Source organism: Nomascus leucogenys, chromosome 13 (assembly GCF_006542625.1).
Source record: "Nomascus leucogenys isolate Asia chromosome 13, Asia_NLE_v1, whole genome shotgun sequence".
In the NCBI taxonomy this organism is placed as follows: domain Eukaryota; kingdom Metazoa; phylum Chordata; class Mammalia; order Primates; family Hylobatidae; genus Nomascus; species Nomascus leucogenys.
This window is the reverse complement of record NC_044393.1, coordinates 39,174,355-39,199,744: the sequence shown is the minus strand read 5'-3', so window position 1 is coordinate 39,199,744 and position 25,390 is coordinate 39,174,355. Positions and strand designations below refer to the sequence as shown.

General features: G+C 54.5%; 1 protein-coding gene across 1 annotated transcript in view; it reads right to left on the bottom strand.

Moving 5' to 3' along the window:
* Positions 1-20,455, bottom strand: part of LOC100581783 (acyl-protein thioesterase 1-like) — an 87,872-nt gene extending 67,417 nt beyond the window's left edge. Inside the window, exons 1-3 of the mRNA XM_030826764.1 lie at positions 20,451-20,455; positions 19,570-19,662; positions 19,084-19,529 (exon numbers count right to left, since the gene is read on the bottom strand). Coding sequence (XP_030682624.1) covers positions 19,084-19,529; positions 19,570-19,662; positions 20,451-20,455 — 544 coding nt within the window. The remainder of the gene's footprint in view (positions 1-19,083; positions 19,530-19,569; positions 19,663-20,450) is intronic.
* Between the last annotated feature and the right edge of the window lie 4,935 nt (positions 20,456-25,390).

The following is a 25,390-nucleotide window of genomic DNA, read 5'->3' as shown; positions in this document are numbered from 1 at the left end:
TCTGGGAAGTGAGGAGCGCCTCTGCCCGCCACATCGTCTGGGAAAGTGAGGAGCGCCTCTGCCCGGCCGCCCCATCTGGGAAGTGAGGAGCGCCTCTGCCCAGCCGCCCGTCTGGGAAGTGAGGAGCACCTCTGCCCGGCTACCCATCGTCTGGGAAGTGAGGAGCGCCTCTGCCCGGCCACCATCGTCTGGGAAGTGAGGAGTGCCTCTGCCCGGCCCCCGTCTGGGAAGTGAGGAGGCCTCTGCCCGGCCGCCTCGTCTGGGAAGTGAGGAGCGCCTCTGCCCGGCTGCCCCATCCGGGAAGAAGTGAGGAGCGCCTCTGCCCGGCCGCCCTGTCTGGGAAGAAGTGAGGAGCGCCACTGCCTGGCCGCCCCGCCTGGGAAGTGAGGAGTGCCTCTGCCCGGCCGCCCTGTCCGGGAAGAAGTGAGGAGGCCTCTGCCTGGGCACCCAGTCCAGGAAGAAGTGAGGAGCGCCTCTGCCCGCCGCCCATCTGGGAAGTGAGGAGCACCACTGCCCAGCCGCCCCATCTGGGAAGAAGTGAGGAGCGCCTCTGCCCGGGCACCCTGTCCAGGAAGAAGTGAGGAGCGCCTCTGCCCGGTCACCCCGTACAGGAAGAAGTGAGGAGCGCCTCTGCCTGGCCGCCCCGTCTGGGAAGTGAGGAGCCCTCAGCCCGGCCTCCCAGTCTGGGAAGTGAGGAGCGCCTCTGCCCGCCGCCCCGTCTGGGAAGTGAGGAGCCCTCTGCCCGCCACCCTCGTCTGGGAAGTGAGGAGCGCCTCTGCCCGGCCACCCATCGTCTGGGAAGTGAGGATCGCCTCTGCCCGGCCGCCCTGTCTGAGAAGTGAGGAGCGCCTCTGCCCAGCCGCCCCGTCTGGGAAGTGAGGAGCGCCTCTGCCCGGCTGCCCCGTCTGGGAAGTGAGGAGCACCTCTGCCCGCCCGCTCCATCTGGGAAGTGAGGAGTGCCTCTGCCCGGCCGCCTCATCTGGGATGTGAGAAGCCCCTCTGCCCGGCAGCCCCGTCTGGGAAGAAGTGAGGAGCGACTCTGCCCGGCTGCCCCGTCTGGGAAGTGAGGAGCGCCTCTGCCCGTCCGCCCCGTCTGGGAAGAAGTCAGGAGCGCCTCTGCCCGGCCGCCCGTACAGGAAGAAGTGAGGAGCGCCTCTGCCTGGCCGCCCCGTCTGGGAAGTGAGGAGCGCCTCTGCCCGGACACACATCGTCTGGGAAGTGAGGAGCGCCTCTGCCCAGCCGCCCCGTCTGGGAAGTGAGGAGTGCCTCTGCCCGGCTACCCATCGTCTGGGGAGTGAGGAGTGCCTCTGCCCAGCCACCCATCGTCTGGGAAGTGAGGAGCGCCTCTGCCCGGCCACCCATCGTCTGGGAGGTGAGGAGCACCTCTGCCCTGCCGCTCCGTCTGGGAAGTGAGGAGCGCCTCTGCCCAGCCGCCCCGTCAAGGGAAATGAGGAGCGCCTCTGCCCGGCTAACCAACGTCTGGGAGGTGAGGAGTGCCTCTGCCCGGCCACCCATCGTCTGGGAGGTGAGGAGTGCCTCTGCCCGGCCCCCATCGTCTGGGAAGTGAGGAGCGCCTGTGCCCGGCTGCCCCGTCTGGGAAGTGAGGGGCGCCTCTGCCCAGCCACCCATCGTGTGGGAATTGAGGAGCGCCTCTGCCCGGCCACCCATCGTCTGGGAAGTGAGGATCGCCTCTGCCCGGCCGGCCCGTCTGAGAAGTGAGGAGCGCCTCTGCCCAGCCGCCCCGTCTGGGAAGTGAGGAGCGCCTGTGCCTGGCTGCCCCGTCTGGGAAGTGAGGAGCACCTCTGCCCACCCGCTCAATCTGGGAAGTGAGGAGTGCCTCTGCCCGGCCGCCTCATCTGGGATGTGAGGAGCGCCTCTGCCCGGCAGCCCCGTCTGGGAAGAAGTGAGGAGCGACTCTGCCCGGCTGCCCCGTCTGGGAAGTGAGGAGCGCCTCTGCCCGTCCGCCCCGTCTGGGAAGAAGTCAGGAGAGCCTCTGCCTGGCCGCCCCGTACAGGAAGAAGTGAGGAGCGCCTCTGCCTGGCCGCCCCGTCTGGGAAGTGAGGAGCGCCTCTGCCCGGACACACATTGTCTGGGAAGAGAGGAGCGCCTCTGCCCAGCCGCCCCGTCTGGGAAGTGAGGAGTGCCTCTGCCCGGCTACCCATCTTCTGGGGAGTGAGGAGTGCCTCTGCCCAGCCACCCATCGTCTGGGAAGTGAGGAGCGCCTCTGCCCGGCCACCCATCGTCTGGGAGGTGAGGAGCACCTCTGCCCGGCCGCCCCATCTGGGAAGTGAGGAGCGCCTCTGCCCAGCCGCCCCGTCTGGGAAATGAGGAGCGCCTCTGCCCGGCTACCCATCGTCTGGGAAGTGAGGAGCACCTCTGCCCGGCCACCCATCGTCTGGGAGGTGAGGAGTGCCTCTGCCCGGCCACCCATCGTCTGGGAAGTGAGGAGCGCCTGTGCCTGGCTGCCCCGTCTGGGAAGTGAGGGGCACCTCTGCCCAGCCACCCATCGTCTGGGAAGTGAGGAGTGCCTCTGCCCAGCCACCCATTGTCTGGGAAGTGAGGAGCACCTCTGCCCGGCCGCCCCGTCTGGGAAGTGAGGAGTGCCTCTGCCTGGCCGCCTCGTCTGGGAAGTGAGGAGAGCCTCTGCCCGGTGACCCATCCGGGAAGAAGTGAGGAGCGCCTCTGCCTGGCTGCCCTGTCTGGGAAGAAGTGAGGAGCGCCTCTGTCTGGCCGCCCCGTCTGGGAAGTGAGGAGTGCCTCTGCCCGGCCGCCCCGTCTGGGAAGAAGTGAGGAGCGCCTATGCCGGGGCACCCTGTCCAGGAAGAAGTGAGGAGCGCCTCTGCCCGGCTGCCCCGTCTTGGAAGAAGTGAGGAGCACCTCTGCCTGGCCGCCCCATCTGGGAAGATGTGAGGAGCGCCTCTGCCCGGGCACCCTGTCCAGGAAGAAGTGAGGAGCGCCTCTGCCTGGTCACCCTGTCCAGGAAGAAGTGAGGAGCGCCTCTGCCTGGTGGTCCTGTCTGGGAAGTGAGGAGCACCGCAGCCCGGCCTCCCCGTCTGGGAAATGAGGAGTACCTCTGCACAGCCGCCCCGTCTGGGAAGTGAGGAGCACCTCTGCCCAGCCGCCCCATCCGGGAAGTGAGGAGCGCCTCTGCCCGGCTGCCCATCTGGGAAGTGAGGAGCGCCTCTGCCCAGCCGCCCCATCTGGGAAGTGAGGAGCGCCTCTGCCCGGCTGCCCCATCTGGGAAGTGAGGAGCGCCTCTGCCCGGCCGCCCCATCTGGGAAGTGAGGAGTGCCTCTGCCCGGCTGCCCCGTCTGGGAAGAAGTGAGGAGCGCCTCTGCCCGGCTGCCCCGTCTGGGAAGTGAGGAGCGCCTCTTACCGTCCGCCCCGTCTGGGAAGTGAGGAGCGCCTCTGCCCGTCCGCCCTGTCTGAGAAGAAGTCAGGAGCGCCCCTGACCGGCCGCCCCGTACAGGAAGAAGTGAGGAGCGCCTCTGCCCGGCCACCCCATCTGGGGGGTGAGAAGCACCTCTGCCCGGCCGCCCCGTCTGGGAAGAAGTGAGGGGCGCCTCTGCCCAGCCACCCCGTCTGGGAAGTGAGGAGCACCTCTGCCCAGCTACCCATCGTCTGGGGAGTGAGGAGCGCCTCTGCCTGGCCACCCATCATCTGGGAAGTGAGGAGCGCCTCTGCCTGGCCACCCCGTCTGGGAAGAAGTGAGGAGCACCTCTGCCTGGCCACCCCGTCTGGGAAATGAGGAGCGCCTCTGCCCAGCCGCCCATCGTCTGGGAGGTGAGTAGCACCTCTGCCTGGCCGCCCATCGTCTGGGAAGTGAGGAGTGCCTCTGCCTGGCCACCCATCGTCTGGGAGGTGAGGAGCACCTCTGCCCAGCCGCCCCATCTGGGAAGTGAGGAGCACCTCTGCCCGGCCGCCCTGTCTGGGAAGAAATGAGGAGCGACTCTGCCCGGGCACCCTGTCCAGGAAGAAGTGAGGAGCGCCTCTGCCTGGTCACCCCGTACAGGAAGAAGTGAGGAGCGCCTCTGCCTGGCCGCCCCGTCTGGGAAGTGAGGAGCACCTCAGCCCGGCCTCCCTGTCTGGGAAGTGAGGAGCGCCTCTGCCTGGCCACCCATCATCTGGGAAGTGAGGAGCGCCTCTGCCCGGCCACCCATAGTCTGGGAAGTGAAGAGCGCCTCTGCCCGGCTGCCCCGTCTGGGAAGTGAGGACCACCTCTGCCCGGCCGCCCTGTCTGTGAAGAAGGCAGGAGCACCTCTGCCCGGCCGCCCCATCTGGGAACTGAGGAGTGCCTCTGCCCGGCCGCCCCATCCGGGAAGAAGTGAGGAGTGCCTCTGCCCGGGCACCCTGTCCAGGAATAAGTGAGGAGCACCTCTGCCCGTTCACCCCGTCCAGGAAGAAGTGAGGAGCACCTCTGCCCGGCCGCCCCGTCTGGGAAGTGAGGAGCACCTCAGCCCGGCCTCCCCGTCTGGGAAGTGAGGAGCACCTCTGCCCAGCCGCCCCATCTGGGAAGTGAGGAGCACCTCTGCCCGGCCACCGATCATCTGGGAAGTGAGGAGTGCCTCTGCCCGGCCGCCCCATCTGAGAAGTGAGGAGCGCCTCTGCCCAGCCGCCCCATCCGGGAAGTGAGGAGTGCCTCTGCCCGGCTGCCCCATCTGGGAAGTGAGGAGTGCCTCTGCCCGGCCGCATCATCTGGGAAGTGAGGAGCGCCTCTGCCCGGCTGCCCCGTCCGGGAAGAAGTGAGGAGCGCCTCTGCCCGGCTGCCCTGTCCTGGAAGTGAGGAGCGCCTCTGCCCGTCCGCCCTGTCTGGGAAGAAGTCAGGAGTGCCTCTGCCCGGCCGCCCCGTACAGGAAGAAGTGAGGAGCGCCTCTGCCCAGCCGCCCAGTCTGGGAAGTGAGGGGCACCTCTGCCCGGCCACCCATCATCTGGGAAGTGAGGAGCGCCTCTGCCCCGCCACCCATCATCTGGGAAGTGAGGAGCGCCTCTGCTCGGCCACCCATCGTCTGTGATGTGAGGAGCGCCTCTGCCCAGCCGCCCCGTCTGGGAAGTGAGGAGCGCCTCTGCCCAGCCGCCCCGTCTTGGAAGAAGTGAGGAGCACCTCTGCCCGGCCGCCCCGTCTGGGAAGATGTGAGGTGCGCCTCTGTCCGGCCGCCCCGTTTGGGAAGAAGTGAGGAGCGCCTCTGCCTGGCCACCCCGTACGGGAAGAGGTGATGAGCGCCCCTGCCTGGCCGCCCTGTCTGGGAACTGAGGAGCGCCTGTGCCCAGCCGCCCCGTCTGGGAAGTGAAGAGCGCCTCAGCCCAGCCTCCCCATCTGGGAAGTGAGGAGCGCCTCTGCCTGGCCACCCCATCTGGGAAGTGAAGAGCACCTCTGCCCGGCTGCCCATTGTCTCGGATGTGAGGAGCGCCTCTGCCCGGCCGCCCCTTCTGGGAAGTGAGGAGCACCTCTGCCCGGCCACCCCATACAGGAAGAAGTGAGGAGCGGCTCTGCCTGGCCGCCCCGTCTGGGAACTGAGGAGTGCCTCTGCCTGGCCGCCCCATCTGGGAAGTGAGGAGCACCTCAGCCCGGCCTCCCCGTCTGGGAAGTGAGGTTCGCCTCTGCCCAGCCGCCCCGTCTGGGAAGTGAGGAGCGCCTCTGCCCGGCCACCCATCGTCTGGGAAGTGAGGAGCGCCTCTGCCCATCCGCCCCGTCTGAGAAGTGAGGAGCGCCTCTGCCCAGCCACCCCGTCCGGGAAGTGAGGAGCACCTCTGCCTGGCTGCCCCATCTGGGAAGTGAGGAGCGCCTCTGCCCGCCCGCCCCATCTGGGAAGTGAGGAGTGCCTCTGCCCGGCCGCCCCATCTGGGAAGAAGTGAGGAGCGCCTCTGCCCGGCCGCCCCGTCTGGGAAATGAGGAGCGCCTCTGCCGTGCCGCCCATCATCTGGGTGGTGAGGAGTGCCTCTGCCCGGCCGCCCATCGTCTGGGAAGTGAGGAGTGCCTCTGCCCGGCCACCCATCATCTGGGAGGTGAGGAGCGCCTCTGCCCTGCCGCCCCGTCTGGGAAGTGAGGAGCGCCTCTGCCCGGCCACCCATTGTCTGGGAAGTGAGGAGCGCCTCTCCCCGGCCACCCATCATCTGGGAAGTGAGGAGTGCCTCTTCCCAGCCACCCATCGTCTGGGAGGTGAGGAGCGCCTCTGCCCGGCCGCCCTGTCTGGGAAGTGAGGGGCGCCTCTGCCCGGCCACCCATCATCTTGGAAGTGAGGAGCGCCTCTGCCCAGCCACCCATCGTCTGGGAAGTGAGGAGCGTCTCCGCCCGGCCACCCATCGTCTGGGAAGTGAGGAGCGCCTCAGCCCGGCCTCCCCATCTGGGAAGTGAGGAGCGCCTCTGCCCGGCCGCCCCGTCTGGGAAGTGAGGAGTGCTTCTGTCCGGCCGCCCCATCTGGGAAGTGAGGAGTGCCTCTGCCCGGCTGCCTCATCTGGGAAGTGAGGAGCACCTCTGCCCAGCTGCCCCGTCTGGGAAGAAGTGAAGAGCGCCTCTGCCCAGCTGCCCCGTCTGGGAAGTGAGGAGCACCTCTGCCCGTCCGCCCTGTCTGGGAAGAAGTCAGGAGTGCCGCTGCCCGGCCGCCCCATACAGGAAGAAGTGAGGAGCGCCTCTGCCCGGCCGCCCCGTCTGGGAAATGAGGAGCACCTCTGCCCGGCCACCCCATCCGGGAAGAAGTGAGGAGCACCTCTGCCCGGCCGCCCCATCTGGGAAGTGAGGAGCACCTCTGCCCGGCCGCCCCGTCTGGGAAGAAGTGAAGAGCGCCTCTGCCCGGCCGCCCCGTCTGGGAAGTGAGGAGCGCTTCTGCCTGGCCGCCCCGTCTGGGAAGTGAGGAGCGCCTCTGCCCAGACACCCATCGTCTGGGAAGTGAGGAGCACCTCTGCCTGGCTTCCCCGTCTGGGAAGTGAGGAGTGCCTCTGCCCGGCTGCCCCGTCTGGGAAATGAGGAGCGCCTCTGCCCGGCTACCCATCGTCTGGGGAGTGAGGAGCACCTCTGCCAAGCCACCCATTGTCTGGGAAGTGAGGAGCGCGTCTGCCCGGCCACCCATCATCTGGGAGGTGAGGAGCACCTCTGCCCCGCCACCCCATCTGGGAAGTGAGGAGCGCCTCTGCCAGGCCGCCGCGTCTGGGAAATGAGGAGCGCCTCTGCCCGGCTACCCATCATCTGGGAGGTGAGGAGTGCCTCTGCCCGGCCACCCATCGTCTGGGAAGTGAGGAGAGCCTGTGCCCGGCCGCCCCGTCTGGGAAGTGAGGGGCGCCTCTGCCCGGCCACCCATCATCTTGGAAGTGAGGAGCGCCTCTGCCCAGCCACCCATCGTCTGGGAAGTGAGGAGCGTCTCTGCCCGGCCACCCATCGTCTGGGAAGTGAGGAGCGCCTCAGCCCGGCCTCCCCATCTGGGAAGTGAGGAGCGCCTCTGCCCGGCCGCCCCATCTGGGAAGTGAGGAGTGCCTCTGCCCGGCTGCCCCGTCTGGGAAGAAGTGAGGAGCACCTCTGCCCAGCTGCCCCGTCTGGGAAGTGAGGAGCACCTCTGCCCGTCCGCCCTGTCTGGGAAGAAGTCAGGAGTGCCGCTGCCCGGCCGCCCCATCTGGGAAGTGAGGAGCACCTCTGCCCGGCCACCCCATCCGGGAAGAAGTGAGGAGCACCTATGCCCGGCCGCCCCATCTGGGAAGTGAGGAGCACCTCTGCCCGGCCACCCCATCCGGGAAGAAGTGAGGAGCACCTCTGCCCGGCCGCCCCATCTGGGAAGTGAGGAGCACCTCTGCCCGGCCGCCCCGTCTGGGAAGAAGTGAAGAGCGCCTCTGCCCGGCCGCCCCGTCTGGGAAGTGAGGAGCGCTTCTGCCTGGCCGCCCCGTCTGGGAAGTGAGGAGCGCCTCTGCCCAGACACCCATCGTCTGGGAAGTGAGGAGCGCCTCTGCCTGGCTGCCCCGTCTGGGAAATGAGGAGTGCCTCTGCCCGTCTGCCCTGTCTGGGAAGAAGTGAGGAGCGCCTCTGCCCGGCCGCCCCATCTGGGAAGTGAGGAGCGCCTCTGCCCGGCCGCCCCATCTGGGAAGTGAGGAGCGCCTCTGCCCGGCCGCCCCGTCTGGGAAATGAGGAGCGCCTCTGCCCGGCTACCCATTGTCTGGGAAGTGAGGAGCGCCTCTGCCCGGCCACCCATCATCTGGGAGGTGAGGAGTGCCTCTGCCCGGCCACCCATCTTCTGGGAAGTGAGGAGTGCCTCTGCCCGGCCGCCTCGTCTGGGAAGTGAGGAGCGCCTCTGCCCGGCTGCCCCATCTGGGAAGAAGTGAGGAGCGCCTCTGCCCGGCCGCCCTGTCTGGGAAGAAGTGAGGAGCGCCTCTGCCCGGCCGCCCCGTCTGGGAAGTGAGGAGTGCCTCTGCCCGGCCGCACCGTCCGGGAAGAAGTGAGGAGCTCCTCTGCCCGGGCACTCTGTCCAGGAAGAAGTGAGGACTCCTCTGCCCGGTCACCCCGTACAGGAAGAAGTGAGGAGCACCTCTGCCTGGCAGCCCCGTCTGGGAAGTGAGGAGCACCTCAGCCCGGCCTCCCCGTCTGGGAAATGAGGAGCGCCTCTGCCCAGCTGCCCCGTCTGGGATGTGAGGAGCACCTCTGCCCAGCCACCCATCGTCTGGGAAGTGAGGAGCGCCTCTGCCCGGCCACCCATCGTCTGGGAAGTGAGGAGCACCTCTGCCCGGCCGCCCCATCCAGGAAGAAGTGAGGTGTGCCTCTGCCCGGCTGCCCCATCTGAGAAGTGAGGAGCGCCTCTGCCTGGCCGCCGCATCCAGGAAGAAGTGAGGAGCGCCTCTGCCCGGCCGCCCCGTCTGGGAAGTGAGGAGCACTTCTGCCTGGCCGCCCCATCTGGGAAGTGAGGAGCGCCTCTGCCTGGCCACCCATCGTCTGGGAAATGAGGAGCGCCTCTGCCTGGCCACCCACGATCTGGGAAGTGAGGAGCGCCTCTGCCCGGCTTCCCCGTCTGGGAAGTGAGGAGCACCTCTGCCCCGCTGCCCCATCTGGGAAGTGAGGAGTGCCTCTGCCAGGCCGCCTCATCTGGGAAGTGAGGAGCGCCTCTGCCCGGCTGCCCCCTCGGGGAGGAAGTGAGGCACGCCTCTGCCCGGCTGCCCCGTCTGGGAAGTGAGGAGCACCTCTGCCCGGCCGCCCTGTCTGGGAAGAAGGCATTGAGCGCCTCTGCCCGGCCGCCCCGTCTGGGAACTGAGGAGTGCCTCTGCCCGGCCGCCCCATCCGGGAAGAAGTGAGGAGCGCCTCTGCCCGGGCACCCTGTCCAGGAATAAGTGAGGAGCACCTCTGCCCGGTCACCCCGTACAGGAAGAAGTGAGGAGCACCTCTGCCCGGCCTCCCCGTCTGGGAAGTGAGGAGCACCTCTGCCCAGCCGCCCCATCTGGGAAGTGAGGAGCACCTCTGCCCGGCCACCGATCGTCTGGGAAGTGAGGAGTGCCTCTGCCCGGCCGCCCCATCTGAGAAGTGAGGAGCGCCTCTGCCCAGCCGCCCCATCCGGGAAGTGAGGAGTGCCTCTGCCCGGCTGCCCCATCTGGGAAGTGAGGAGTGCCTCTGCCCGGCCGCATCATCTGGGAAGTGAGGAGCACCTCTGCCCGGCTGCCCCGTCCGGGAAGAAGTGAGGAGCGCCTCTGCCCGGCTGCCCTGTCCTGGAGGTGAGGAGCGCCTCTGCCCGTCCGCCCTGTCTGGGAAGAAGTCAGGAGTGCCTCTGCCCGGCCGCCCCGTACAGGAAGAAGTGAGGAGCGCCTCTGCCCAGCCACCCAGTCTGGGAAGTGAGGGGCGCCTCTGCCCGGCCACCCATCATCTGGGAAGTGAGGAGCGCCTCTGCCCCGCCACCCATCATCTGGGAAGTGAGGAGCGCCTCTGCTCGGCCACCTATCGTCTGTGATGTGAGGAGCGCCTCTGCCCAGCCGCCCCGTCTGGGAAGTGAGGAGCGCCTCTGCCTGGCCGCCCTGTCTTGGAAGAAGTGAGGAGCACCTCTGCCCGGCCGCCCCATCTGGGCAGATGTGAGGTGCGCCTCTGTCCGGCCGCCCCGTCTGGGAAGAAGTGAGGAGCGCCTCTGCCTGGCCATCCCGTACGGGAAGAGGTGATGAGCGCCCCTGCCCGGCCGCCCTGTCTGGGAACTGAGGAGCGCCTGTGCCCAGCCGCCCCGTCTGGGAAGTGAAGAGCGCCTCAGCCCAGCCTCCCCATCTGGGAAGTGAGGAGCGCCTCTGCCTGGCCACCCCATCTGGGAAGTGAAGAGCACCTCTGCCCGGCTGCCCATTGTCTGGGATGTGAGGATCGGCTCTGCCCGGCCACCCCTTCTGGGAAGTGAGGAGCACCTCTGCCCGGCCACCCCATACAGGAAGAAGTGAGGAGCAGCTCTGCCTGGCTGCCCCGTCTGGGAACTGAGGAGTGCCTCTGCCTGGCCGCCCCATCTGGGAAGTGAGGAGCACCTCAGCCCGGCCTCCCCGTCTGGGAAGTGAGGTGCGCCTCTGCCCAGCCACTCCGTCTGGGAAGTGAGGAGCGCCTCTGCCCGGCCACCCATCGTCTGGGAAGTGAGGAGTGCCTCTGCCCGTCCGCCCCGTCTGGGAAGTGAGGTGCGCCTCTGCCCAGCCACCCCGTCCGGGAAGTGAGGAGTGCCTCTGCCCGGCTGCCCCGTCTGGGAAGTGAGGAGCGCCTCTGCCCGCCCGCCCCATCTGGGAATTGAGGAGTGCCTCTGCCCGGCCACCCCGTCTGGGAAGAAGTGAGGAGCGCCTCTTCCCGGCCGCCCCGTCTCGGAAATGAGGAGCGCCTCTGCCGTGCCGCCCATCATCTGGGTGGTGAGGAGTGCCTCTGCCCGGCCGCCCATCGTCTGGGAAGTGAGGAGTGCCTCTGCCCGGCCACCCATCATCTGGGAGGTGAGGAGCGCCTCTGCCCTGCCACCCCGTCTGGGAAGTGAGGAGCGCCTCTGCCCGGCCACCCATTGTCTGGGAAGTGAGGAGCGCCTCTGCCCGGCCACCCATTGTCTGGGAAGTGAGGAGCGCCTGTCCCCGGCCACCCATCATCTGGGAAGTGAGGAGTGCCTCTTCCCAGCCACCCATCGTCTGGGAGGTGAGGAGCGCCTCTGCCCGGCCGCCCCGTCTGGGAAGTGAGGGGTGCCTCTGCCCGGCCACCCATCGTCTTGGAAGTGAGGAGCGCCTCTGCCCAGCCACCCATCGTCTGGGAAGTGAGGAGCGTCTCTGCCCGGCTGTCCCGTCTGGGAAGTGAGGAGCGCCTCTGCCCGGCCACCCCGTATGGGAAGAAGTGAGGAGCGCCTCTGCCTGGCCGCCCCATCTGGGAACTGAGGAGCGCCTCTGCCCGGCCGCCCTGTCTGGGAAGGAGGAGCGCCTCAGCCCAGCCTCCCCATCTGGGAAGTGAGGAGCACCTCTGCCCGGCCGCCCCATCTGGGAATTGAGGAGCACCTCTGCCCAGCTGCCCATTGTCTGGGGTGTGAGGATCGCCTCTGCCCGGCTGCCCTGTCTGGGAAGTGAGGAGCACCTCTGCCCGCCTGCCCCATCTGGGAAGTGAGGAGTGCCTCTGCCCGGCCGCCCCGTCTGGGAAGTGAGAAGCGCCTCTGCCCGGCCACCCCGTCTGGGAAGTGTGGAGCACGTCTGCCCGGCCGCCTCTTCTGGGAAGTGAGGGGCGCCTCTGCCCGGCCGCCCCGTCTGGGAATTGAGGAGCCCCTCTGCCTTACCACCCATTGTCTGGGAAGTGAGGAGCGCCTCTGCCTGGCCACCCATCGTCTGGGAAGTGAGGAGCGCCTCTGCCCGGCCACCCATCATCTGGGAAGTGAGGAGCGCCTGTGCCCGGCCACCCATCGTCTGGGAAGTGAGGAGCACCTCTGCCCGGCCACCCATCATCTGGGAAGTGAGGAGTGCCTCTGCCTGGCCACCCCGTCTGGGAGTAAGTGTGGAGCATCTCTGCCCAGCTGCCCCATCTGGGAAGAAATGAGCAACACGTCTACCTGGTCACCCTATCTGGGAAGTGAGGAGCGCCTCTCCCCGGCCACCCCGCCTGGGATGTGGGGAGTGCCTGTGCCCGACCGCCCTGTCTGGGAGGTCTACCACGGAGGGGAGAAGCAATGTGGGGGCTGGACGTGGTGGCTCACGCCTGTGGTCCTGGCACTCTGGGGGGCCGAGGCGGGTTGATCACTTCGGGCTGGGAGTTCGAGACCAGCCTGGCCAACATGGCGAAACATGAAAAATACAACAGACAAACCAACCAACCAACCCAGTGGCAACAAAACAGGTCTACCCTGGAGTCATACTCTAATTTTTTCTATTTTCCTCCCTTTCTGATCCTTTATCCCAGTTTCTTTTTCTTCCTCTTCCTTCTCCTTCTTCTTTGTCAAATAGAGGATTGAGTTATTATCACTGATCCATATAAAGTCCCTGTCTCATTTATTTTAGTTCCCAACCCCCATTTCTATTCCCCAACTTCCCATGTGCAACCTTCCTAATATGTTTGATATGCATCTTTTTGTTTGTATGTGTTTTTAGAAAATGTTTGTTGTTTCGTGTGCAAAAAAAAAAATTAATAAAAAAAAATAAACTCTGTTACCTTTTTTAGGCACCTGGGCTCACCAACCAGAAAGACATGTTTTGCCCAAAGCCCCGTCATAGTGGGGACTACCTGGAATTTTAGGATCCCTCCTCAGACTAACAGGCCTAAGAAAAGCTATTCCTGAAGGTAGGATATGGGGAGCCTCAGAAATTGTATCCTTCCTATTCATATAAGTTAGGACAAAAGGTGTCACTCTTCCAACCCTGGAGATCCCTTCCCTCCTTCAGGGTATGGCCCTTCACTTCATTTTTTGGGCATAACAGCTTTATAGGACAGGGGTAAAGTCCCAATACTAACAGGAGAATGCTTAGGACTCTAACAGGTTTTCGAGAATGCGTCAGTAAGGGCCACTAAATCCAATTTTTCTCGGTCCTCCTTATGGTCTAGTAGGACAGGCAAGGGTGCAGGTTTTCGAGAATGCATCAGCAAATGCCACTAAATCTGACCTTCCTCAGTCCTCCATGTGGTCTGGAAGGAAAACTAGTGTTTCTGCTGCTGTGTCGGTGAGCGCAACTATTCTGATCAGCAGGGTCCAGGGACTGTTGTGGGTTCTTGGGCAGTGGTTGTTTCTGCTGCTGCATCAGTGAGCACAACTATTCTGATCAGCAGGGTCCAGGGACCATTGCAGGTTCTTGGGCTGGGGGAGAAACAAAACAAACCAAAACTGTGGGCAGTTTTGTCTTTCAGATGGGAAACATTCAGGCATCAACAGGCTCACCCTTGAAATGCATCCTAAGCCATTGGGACCAATTTGACTCACAAACCCAGAAAAAGAGGCGGCTCATTTTTTCCTGCACTATGGCTTGGCCCCAATATTCTCTCTCTGATGGGAAAAATGGCCACCTGAGGGAAGTACAAATTACAATACTATCCTGAAGCTTGACCTTTTCTGTAAGAGGGAAGGCAAATGGAGTGAAATACCTTATGTTCAAGCTTTCTTTTCATTGAGGGAGAATACACAACTATGCAAAGCTTACAATTTACATCGCACAGGAGGACCTCTCAGCTTACCCCCATATCATAGCCTCCCTATAGCTCCCCTTCCTATTAATGATAATCCTCCTTTAATCTCTCCTGCCCAGAAGGAAATAAGCAAAGAAATCTCCAAAGGACCACAACCCCCCCCAGGCTATTGTTTATGTCCCCTTCTCCCTCTCTGACTTAAAGCAGATCAAGGCAGACCTGGAGAAGTTTTCAGATGACCCTGATAGGTACCTAGATGTCCTACAGGGTCTAGGGCAAACCTTTAACCTCACTTGGAGAGATGTCATGCTACTGTTAGATCAAACCCTGGCTTTTAATGAAAAGAATGCGGCTTTAGCTGCAGCCTTAGAGTTTGGAGATACCTGGTATCTTAGTCAAGTAAATGATAGAATGACAGCTGAAGAAAGGGACAAATTCCCTACGGGTCAGCAAGCCATCCCCAGTATGGATCCCCACTGGGACCTTGAATCAGATCATGGGGACTGGAGTCATAAACATCTGTTGACCTGTGTTCTAGAAGGACTAAAGAGAATTAGAAAGAAGCCCATGAATTATTCAATGATGTCCACCATAACTCAAGGAAAGAAAGAAAATCCTTCTACCTTCCTTGAGTGGCTATGGGAGGTCTTAAGAAAATATACTCCACTGTCACCCGAACCACTCGAAGGTCAATTTATTCTAAAAGATAAGTTTATTACCAAATCAGCTGCAGATATCAGGAGAAAGCTCGAAAAGCAAGACCTGGGCCCTGAACAAAAATTGAAGGCATTATTAATCCTGGCGACCTTGGTGTTCTATAATAGGGACCAAGAGGAACAGGCCCAAAAGGAAAAGCGAGATCAGAGAAAGGCCACAGCCTTAGTCATGGCCCTCAGACAGACAAACCTTGGTGGTTCAGATAGGACAGAAAATGGAGCAGGCCAATCACCCGGTAGGGCTTGTTATCAGTGTAGTTTACTAGGACACTTTAAAAAAGATTGTCCAATGAGAAACAAGCTGCCCCCTCATCCATGTCCACTATGCCGAGGCAATCAGTGGAAGGTGCACTGCCCCAGAGTATGAAGATTCTCTGGGTCAGAAGCCCCCAACCAGATGATCCAACAACAGGACTGAGGGTGCCTGGGGCAAGTGCCAGCTCATGTCATCACCCTCACTGAGCCCCAGGTATGTCTAACCATTGAGGGCCAGGAAATTGATTTCCTCCTGGACACTGGTGCGACCTTCTCAGTATTAATCTCCTGTCCTGGATGACTGTCCTCAAGGTCCGTTACCATCCAAGGAATCCTGGGACAGCCTGTAACCAGGTATTTCTCCCACCTCCTCAGTTGTAATTGGGAGACTTTTTTCTTTTCACATGCCTTTCTTATTATGCCTGAAAGTCCCACACCCTAATTAGGGAGGGATATATTAGCCAAAGCTGAAACTATTATCTACATGAATATGGGGAACAAGTTACCCATTTGTTGTCCCCTACTTGAGGAGGGAATCAACCCTGAAGTCTGGGCATTGGAAGGACAATTTGGAAGGACAAAAAATGCCCACCCAGTCCAAATCAGGTTAAAAGATCCCACCACTTTTCCTTATCAAAGGCAATATCCCTTAAGGCTTGAAGCTCATAAAGGATTACAGAATATTGTTAAACATTTAAAAGCTCAAGGTTTAGTAATGAGATGCAGTAGTCCCTGCAACACCCCAATTCTAGGAGTACAAAAACGGAATGGTTAGTGGAGACTAGTGCAAGATCTTAGACTCATCAATGAGGCAATAATTCCTCTATATCCAGTTGTACCCAATCCCTATACCCTGCTCTCTCAAATACCAGAGGAAGCAGAATGGTTCATGGTTCTGGACCTCAAGGATGCCTTCTTCTGTATTCCCCTGCACTCTGACTCCCAGTTTCTCTTCACCTTTGAGGATCCCACAGACCACATGTCCCAACTTACTTGGACAGTCTTGCCCCAACGGTTTAGGGATAACCCTCATCTATTTGGTCAAACACTGGCCCAAGATCTAGGCCGCTTCTCAAGTCCAGGCACTCTGGTCCTTCAATATGTGGATGATTTACTTTTGGCTACCAGTTCAGAAGCCTTGTGCCAGCAGGCTACTTTAGATCTCTTGAACTTTCCAGCTAATCAAGGGTACAAGGTGTCTAGGTCGAAGGCCCAGCTTTGCCTACAGTAGGTCAAATATCTAGGCCTAATCTTAGCCAGAGGGACCAGGGCCCTCAGCAAGGAACAAATACAGCCTATACTGGCTTATTCTCACCCTAAAACATTTAAACAGTTGTGGGGGTTCCTTGGAATTACTGGCTTTTGCTGACTATGAATCCCCAGATACAGCGAGATAGCCAGCCCTCTATACTCTAATCAAGAAAACCCAGATGGCAAATACTTATCTAGTAGAATGGGAACCAGAGGCAGAAACAGACTTCAAAACCTTAAAGCAGGTCCTTGTACAAGCTCCAGCTTTAAGCCTTCCCACAGGACAAAACTTCTCTTTATATGTCACAGAGAGAGCTGGGATAGCTCTTGAAGTCCTTATTCAGACTCGTGGGACAACCCCACAACCAGTGACATACCTAAGTAAGGAAATTGATGTAGTAGCAAAAGCTTAGCCTCACTGTTTAAGGGTAGTTGCAGCAGTGGCCGTCTTAGTGTCAGAGGCTATCAAAATAATACAAGGAAAGGATCTCACTGTCTGGACTACTCATGAGGTAAATGGCAAAGTAGGTACCAAAGGAAGTTTATGACTATCAGATAACCACCTACTTAGATACCAGGCACTACTCCTTGAGGGACCGGTGCTTCAAATATGCACATACGTGGCTCTCAACCCTGACACTTTTCTCCCAGAGGATGGGGAACCAATCGAGCATGAGTGCCAACAAATTACAGTCCAAACTTATGCTGCCTGAAATGACTCTTAGAAGTCCCCTTAGCTAATCCTGACCTTAACCTATATACCAATGGAAGTTCATTTGTGGAGAATGGGATACAAAGGGCAGGTTATGCCATATTTAGTGAGGTAAACATACTTGAAAGTAAGCCCCTTCCCCCAGGGACCAGTGCCCAGTTAGCAGAACTAGTGGCATTTACATGAGCCTTAGAACTGGGAAAGGGAAAAAGACTAAATGTGTACACAGATAGAAAGTATGCTTTTCTAATCCTATATGCCCATGCTGCAATATGGAAAGAAACGGAGTTCCTAACCTCTGGGAACCTCCATTAAATACCACAAGGAAATCATGGAGTTACTGCACGCAGTACAAAAACTGAAGAAGGTGGCAGTCTTACACTGCCAGAGCCATCGAAAAGGGGAAGGAGAAGGGAGAACAGCAGCATAAGTGGCTGGCAAAGGTAGGGAAAGACCAGTAAGAAGGAAAGAGACAGAAAGTCAAAGACAGACAGAGGAAGAAACAGAGAGACAAAGAAAAGGAGACACAGAGAGGAAGAAACAGAGAGACAAAGAAAAGGAGACAGAGAGTGAAAGAGAGACAGAAAGTCAAAGAAGGAATAAGGAAGAGAGAGACAAAGATGGAGTCAGAGAGAAAGAGAGACAGACAGAGAAAGTCAAAGAGAGAGTCAAAAAGAGAGGACGAGACAAAGAAGAAGCCAAAGAGAAAGAAAGAGAGATGGAAGTAGTAAAGAAAAAACAGTGTACCCTATTCCTTTAAAAGCCAGGGTAAATTTCTGTCTACCCAGCCAAGGCATACTCTACTTATATGGATATTCAACCCATATCTGCCTCTCAGACAGTTTGCAAGAAATAACGAAATCTATCCTTACTCTACAATCCCAAATAGACTCTTTGGCAACAGTGACTCTCCAAAACCACTGAGGCCTAGACCTCCTCACTGCTGAGAAAGGAGGACTCTGCACCTTCTTAGGGGAAGAGTGTTGTTTTTACACTCACCAGTCAGGGATCATATGAGATGCTGCCTGGTGTTTACAGGAAAAGACTTCTGAAATCAGACAACACCTTTCAAACTCATACCAACCTCTGGAGTTGGGCAACATGGCTTCTCCCCTTTCTAGGTCCTGTGGCAGCCATCTTGCTGTTACTCGGCTTTGGGACCTGTATTTTTAGCCTTCTTGTCAAATTTGTTTCCTCTAGAATCGAGGCCATCAAGCTACAGATGGTCTTATAAATGGAAGCCCAAATGAGTTCAACTAACAACTTCTACCGAGGACCCCTGGACTGACCCGCTGGTGCTTTCACTGACCTAGAGAGCTCCCCTCTGGAGGACACTAGAACTGCAGGCCCCCTTCATCTCCCCTATCCAGCAGGAAGTAGCTAGAGTGGTCATCAGCCAAATTCCCAACAGCAGTTGGGGTGTCCTATTTAGAGGGGGGGTTGAGAGGTGACAACGTGCTAGCAGCCCTCACTCACTCTGGGCACTTCCTCAGGCCACGGCATCCACTCTGGCTGCATTTGAGGAGCCCTTCAGCCCACTGCTGCACTGTGAGGGCCCCTCTCTGGGCTGGCCAAGGCCGGAGCCAGCTCCCTTTGCTTGCGGGGAGTTGTGGAGGGAGAGGTGCGGGTGGGAACTGGGACTGCTGTGTGCAGTGATCACAGGCCAGCGTGAGTTCCGGGTTGGTGTGGGCTCAGTGGGCTCCATGCTTGGAGCAGCCAGCCAGCACCACCAGCGCCAGGCAGTGAGGGGCTTAGCACCTGGGCCAGCAGCTGCGGAGGGTGCGCCAGGTCCCTCAGCAGTGCCAGCCTGCCAGCACTGCATTTGAATTCTTGCTGGGCCTCAGTTGCCTCCCCGCAGGGCAGGGCTTGGGACCTGCAGCCAGCCATGCCTGAGCCTCCCCACCACCATGGGCTCCTGTGTGGCTGAGCCTCCCTGACAAGTGCCGCTCCCTGCTCTGCAGCGCCCGGTCCCATCCACCACCCAAGGGCTGAGGAGTGTGGGCACATGGCACAGGGCTGGCAGGCAGGTCTGCCTGTGGCCCCAGTGCAGGATCCATTAGGTGAAGCCAGCTGGGCTCCTGAGTCTGGTGGGGACTTGGAGAATTTTTATGTCTAGCTAAGGGATTGTAAATACACCAATTAGCACTCTGTCTCTAACATAAGGTTTGTCAACACACCAATCAGCACCCTGTGTCTAGCTCAAGGTTTGTAAATGCACCAATCAGTGCTCTGTGGGGACTTGGAGAACTTTTGTGTCTAGCTCAGGCATTGTAAACACACCAATGAGCACCCTGTCAAAATGGACCAATCAGCTCTCTGTAAAACAGACCAATCGGCTCTCTGTAAAATGGACCAGTCAGCAGGATGTGAGTGGGGCCAGATAAGGGGATAAAAGCAGGCTGCCCAAGCCAGCAGTGGCAACCCACTTGTGTCCCCTTCCACACTGTGGAAGCTTTGTTCTTTTGCTCTTTGCAATAAATCTTGCTGCTGCTCACTGTTTGGGTCCACACTGCCTTTATGAGCTGTAACACTCACCACCAAAGTCCACAGCTTCATTCTTGAAGTCAGTGAGACAAAGAAACTACTAATTCCGGGCACAATACCTTCATAGGTTTTAAAGGTCACATTGGCTGGATTCACCAATGTTTTTAGTTTTTCAACCATCAGAGAACCAAACATCAGGGGGACTAAGGGGTCACAATCCCTGTGGCGCTGGAGAATAGAAATATCTCTATTAGTGCCACCAATAGGACCCTGTGGAAATGAAGCCTGAAGTGGAAGCCAGCAACTGAGTGCAGTGACACCCACCAGTTTTTGCTGCGTGGTAAGGGCAGTATATAAACATAAAGCTCCTCCCTGAGAAAATTCTCCCAAAATAATTCTGTTAGAAAGAATGCCATTCTTCACTTCTTGGTCAATCAAAGCTTTTATATTTTCTGCTGCCTGTTTAATCCCAGATTCATCCTCCTGTGAATCTGGTGAAAGCCCAATAATATCAAACCATGAAGGCATAGCCATGTTCATATTTAATGTAACAGGCATAACAGGCACATGCGGGCAGATATATTTGATATGTGAACTTCTGATACCTGCAAAGGCTTCTGCCCACCCGTGCCCAGTATCTCCCAATCCACGAAGGAAAATCACCGCGGCGGTGGCATTCCAGAGGGCGGGCTCGGTGGCTGGAAGAGGGGCTGACATGTTATTGCTGCACAAACACTAGCTCAGCTCACAGCGCAAGCATAAGGAAGAGCGGGCACCCAGAAGTGGCCCAAGGGCGTGTGAGTGGCTAGTCCCTGGCCCCACCGGGCGCACGCTCCCGCGCGTCCAGGGTCCCAAAACTGCTTGTTTTAATCAATGTTAAATTTATATTTGTGTGGCTATGTATCACTGACTAAATTAAAGATATAAAATGTTTTTACTGAGTTCTTTTTGTTAAAATTTAAAAATGTCAAAATTTTCAAGAAAAATACAAGTTTGAAAATATTTTAGATATAAATATTCTTGTAAATTTTACATGTTAATGTAGTGTAAGACTGAAGTAATAAGTAGAGTACAAAATTTGAAACACTTCAGATGACAAATATTTTGTTCTATAATACAGTTTGAAAAAAATTACTATGTTTATAAAGAAAATACAGATTTCTTAAAGAGAGAAAAGAGATTGATTCTAGATGTCAGTTGCATTTATAATTTATTGTGATTAAAACTAAATGCTATCAAAAGATTTACATTGTATGTAAAATTTTTTGATAAATTTTATGGACTTCAACAGATCACAAAAAATCTCATTGTGCTCCTCTTTCTTTTAAAACACAAAGTAAAATTTACTATGTTACAATTTTTTAGGGTAAAACTTGCAATTCACGATGATCTCAGGATTAATTGCGAATTTATTTAGGAAATTCTCTGATAGTCCTGACTAATCTTAGTAGGTAGGCCTAGTTCAGTTCTCATTGAATAGAATTACCTCATAGTCCCTAAATGAGCCAACTTTAAGAGAAATATAGTAAACTTTGTAGGTTAATATTTGAGTCATTCCCTGATGCAAATAAAATATAGACACAAATATGTTACAAAAGAGAAATAATGTTCTTTATTTATCTAAAAATTTTTTTTAAATGAATCTCTTAGGACTCATCTTTTGTAGATGAGTCCAGGAAACACAATAATAATTAATGAATTACAATTTTCTGCAGTGGAAGATATCTGAGGATCACTGGATAGAACTGAGTCAGAAAAGCCGAAACGGCTAGCAGCAACCTCAGAAAGCAGAAGACAGGCTTGCATGGACAGAATGCATCCTCACTAATAGTAGAACAAGTAGATTACTTTTAAATGAATTTTTGTTCCATTAGTGCTTCTGCATCAGACCTTGATTTTCATCTTCAACTTTCTCACTATACAAACCTACACACACACACCCTCACATTCTTACACTCATGCAAATCTAACCAGTTTTTCTACAGCCAGGGTATTTTTATGTACGCCAGATCAAACTAGATAATTTAGAGATTATCTGAACCCACCAGAGCAATCACTTGTCGACTTTCTCTTTAAATGTAACATCAATATTCCCTATGTGTCCCACTGGTCTCTTAATAAAAACCTTCTGATAAGCTACTAGTGAGAAAAAATTTGAAACAGACTCCTTTTATGCATTCATATTTTTTGACTCTAAAATTTATGTTTGTTGTAGAATATAGAAGATATTAACTCATTTGGCAAAGAAGAATCAGAAGTCACAAACTTGCCAAGATTAAATGAATGCAGATAAAGTTTCTAAATATCTAAAATTACTGAAATTGGATTTTGGAGACACCTGCCATCTAAGTTAATGTATGATGCAAGGTTAAATCATTTACATTCCCAGATAACACCTTGATTCCTGGTGTGTTTAAATCATTAAAAACATTTCAATAAAGTGTGTTTTATGTTTTCTAATCAAACCCATTTAAAAATTATTTTTTGGAAGAAGTTAGAAAAATAGAATCAAAGAGAACAAGGTGTCCTATTTCAGTACAAGATGCTGCTTACTTGTAAGTCTGGTTCTCTGTTTTCAAACTGAATATTGTTTTAAATTGTTTATATTCCTCTCTCCTAAATGCTTTACTTCCCATTCTTTGTCTTGTAGAATCCAGCATATTCTGAATAAAAGGTCTATGGAAATGCTGACTCTACGAGAGGTTTCTTATATTTTTTTTCCATAGTTTTGTGATTGGGCAAAGAAATGACCTTGGGAAGATAGCAAAGATATTGACAATTCTAGGCTGATACTGAGAGGCATATTTCAGGTAGGAATTCAAGGCAGAAGTAGAATGATTAAGAAGGTGGAAAACAGCACTGGCCTAGAATGTTGTTTTGAGTTTCAGTGTAAAAAATTTCTGCTTTGAATCACTTAGGGATTTTTGCTTTACTTATCTGGTGTAAAATACAACACAGAGAGAGTCATTGAATAAAAGGCTGATTTTATCAAAATCTTATATTATTTTCTAATATTAATAGTTAATTTAACCTTAGTTTCCAACAACTAGATAACTATGTTGTGAAATGAATGATATTTAATGTTGAGGGATTCATAGCATAAGAACAAGAATGTACTGTAGTAGAGATGGGGTTTCACCATGTAGGCCAGGATGGTCTAGATCTCCTGACCTCGTGATCCACCCAGCTGGGCGTGGTGGTGCACGCCTGTAATCCCAGCTACTCAGGAGGCTGAGGCAAGGGAATAGCTTGAACCCGGGAGGCGAAGGTAGCAGTGAGCGGAGATTGTGCCACTGCACTCCAGCCTGGTGACAGAGCAAGGATCCATCTCAAAAAAAAAAAAAAAAAAAAGACAAAAGAATAAGAAAGAAACATTTCTGCAGCTTTTTACTCATTATACAGTATAAAATTCAGATGCATTTTTAACTCAATACAGCAGCCTTATGAAATTCTTCATAACCTATTTATCCTATTTAATACACAGTTCAAAAAGGTTGTGAATCTCCTGGGTTTTTTAAAATTAATGAAGAAAAGAACCAAACTAGTTTCTAGATTATCTAATAGTCTAGATCAAAAATCAAATTTATTATATAATGTTTTATGTTTACATTTAGATTGGCAAATTAGATAATCATCAAAAGACGAGGAAAGAGCTAATACTAGAACTAATATTTGACCATTGCTATTTCTTTTCAACGTATGACACATTTTTATTGTGTGTATGGTTAAGAAAAAGTGTTGTTACCACTTATAAAAACATTCATAAAAACAAAACCATGCAGCATCGTTTCTAACACCTATGAGGACTTTTTTTTTCTACATCCACATATTCTGCAATCAAAATTTTACATAAAGTAACGCAGTTAGGGTTAAAGTAGACAATCAAGAGTCATGTTTCAGAGGCTTTCTAGGACACTGGAATTGCAACAGAAATGAGTGGGGCAAGAGCCCAAAAACTAGCATTTCTGGAGATTGTGGTTTTTCATCCACTGCTCTACAAAGGAAGCTCAATAAACTGTGTGAAATGATTCTTGATGCGTGGAACCATGTGTTCCAGCCATGAGACAATGTATTGGCTCCTGGTCCAGAGTATACACCACATCTTGTATAATATAAACCTAGCCTCTTAGAATATGGTCTCGCAGTTGACAAAATAACTGATTCTTTTAAGATTATGCTCTGGGTGATGTGAGCAATCACAAGACCAATAAATCTTATAGGCTGGAGCTTACTGCAGTACTTCTTTTTCTGCAAAATGAGCTCTGTCATCAGTGGCAACGATATGTAAAGTATCAGGACAGAGAATAAGAACTCAGCAAATGCAGTAAGTTGATGCTAGGAAAAGCATAATAGAGAAAAATCAGTATTCAAATATGTGTTAATTCCAGTAAGAAAAATTCTCTACCACCTCCAGGAAAAAAGAGAAAGAATATTACTAGAATCTCACCAGGAATCTAACTGGTCTAGTCAAGGTAGCTCACTTTTCCAGGGTTTAAGCATTGGCCATTTTTGGCAATCTTGGTGCTCATTTGGGTCAGTAGCCAGTATTGGTAAAGGAAAGTCCATGTTCTTGAACTCATGGAAAACCTCCTTACTCTTAACATGGCCACATTGTCTCCCATGAACCTATTAAGCAAACACTGAAGAAACTGTGAAAAAAAGTCTAATATTTACAGCTCAGTTCTTTATTGGTTATATTATTGGTAGCCTCTCATACTCATAACAGCATTCATATGGGAAACAAACATTCTCATGTTCTGCTCATTCCAGCTGGTCAGCCATGCACCTCATTGCAGATTCATTGCTGAATCTCTTGTTTATGTCAAGGTCTTTCCAGTTCCAAACTTATGGCCATCAGCAATAAATACATGCAGGTGCATACCTTTAGATGATGTAAACAAAAACAGTTATTCTTTCCAAATTTCTGCCATTTGGAAGACTTTCTCTTCTCCAGTTTTTTTTTGGGCCAAATAGTTACCAGCCTACATTATACTGGTAATAACATCTGTATATAGGTACACTTTTTCCTTCATTGGTTAGCTGTTCATAAGAAATACCAATGAGACTGCCTTAGTTGTGGGTTGAGAGGGGGGTCTCAATGCATGGAAGTAGGTGCCATGGAGGTCTGAGTCACCTCCACATGCAACCCTTTCATGCCAACCACATCTGCTTCAGCTTGATAGCCTATAGACCAGTGTATCTTGCTTATATACAGCACCTGTGCATACCATGCTATTTCCCAGTAGATTTTATAACAGTTCATAAGAAATATCTCAGATCTTGTTACTTGGTATCCCATGATCAGTTGTTCAATCTCTACAAGAATGCAGTGGCAAGCCAGGAGCTATTTTCAGTAGATAATTGACAAAAACATATATATTTTTTCACATCCCTGGAATTCTGCACTGAAGATATCCCTTGAGCTTGCTGGAGACTCCATACAGCACAGTGGCCTGCTGCAGATGCTCAAGCACCATCCTGTGACACCTACTGCAGAGCTGCCTTCCTTCCAGCTGCACCTCTGCAGAGTTGCCTTTTGCTTTGAGTTTCAGTAAAGATGGGCAGCTTTCTGAGTTACTCTGTGCATGTGTTGAAGCAGCATTCTCAAATATGGCATATTTGTCTCCAAAATATAAAGGGGTTAACAAGAGTTGTGCCTCTTTTGCAGAGATACTTGTTTCTAGGTGCAAAAAGTTTTCTTACACATTGAAGAGGCTGTCTTGACAATCTGCAGACCACTGAGACCCTAAAGATTTTACATGGTGCATTAATCTCTGCAGCAGCCAAGCAAGCTAATTCAGTTGAGATATCACAGAAATTCACATCTTTGGTTTAATGTCAGAGCAGCAGAAGTGAGATGTTCTTTACTCTGTCTCAAATGCTCTCATCTCAAATACAGAAATGGCTCATTATCTAATCTATTTTAGGTCTCTGGTCAAATTTTCTGAGCCTGAGACTTTCATATAGAAAATTAAACACCACCATCACTCTCCAAGTCCCTAACCTTGCTTTTCAAATATAATCATGTGTGTGTGTATACATAGACATGTTGACATATATCTCTCTCTATAATATATGAATGACACATTGTTATTATTATTTATCTATATTCTTCTCCCCCTAAAATAAAAGCTCCTTTTAGATTAGAACCCAGTTCATTTTTATTTTGTCCTATTTACTCTCACATCCTCAGTTCCTAGAATAGTGCATGATACACAGTAGGAGCTCAATAGACAAAAATTCACTTTGAATAAAATCATCTGCATTTGTCTTTTCTTACATTTCTATAAGGAAATACCTGAGATTGGATAATTTATTTAAAAATAGATTTAGTTGGCTCACAGTTTCACAGACTGTACAGGAAGCATAGTGTTGATCATCTCTTGGGCTTCTGAGGGGGCCTCAGGAAACTTATAAGCATGACAG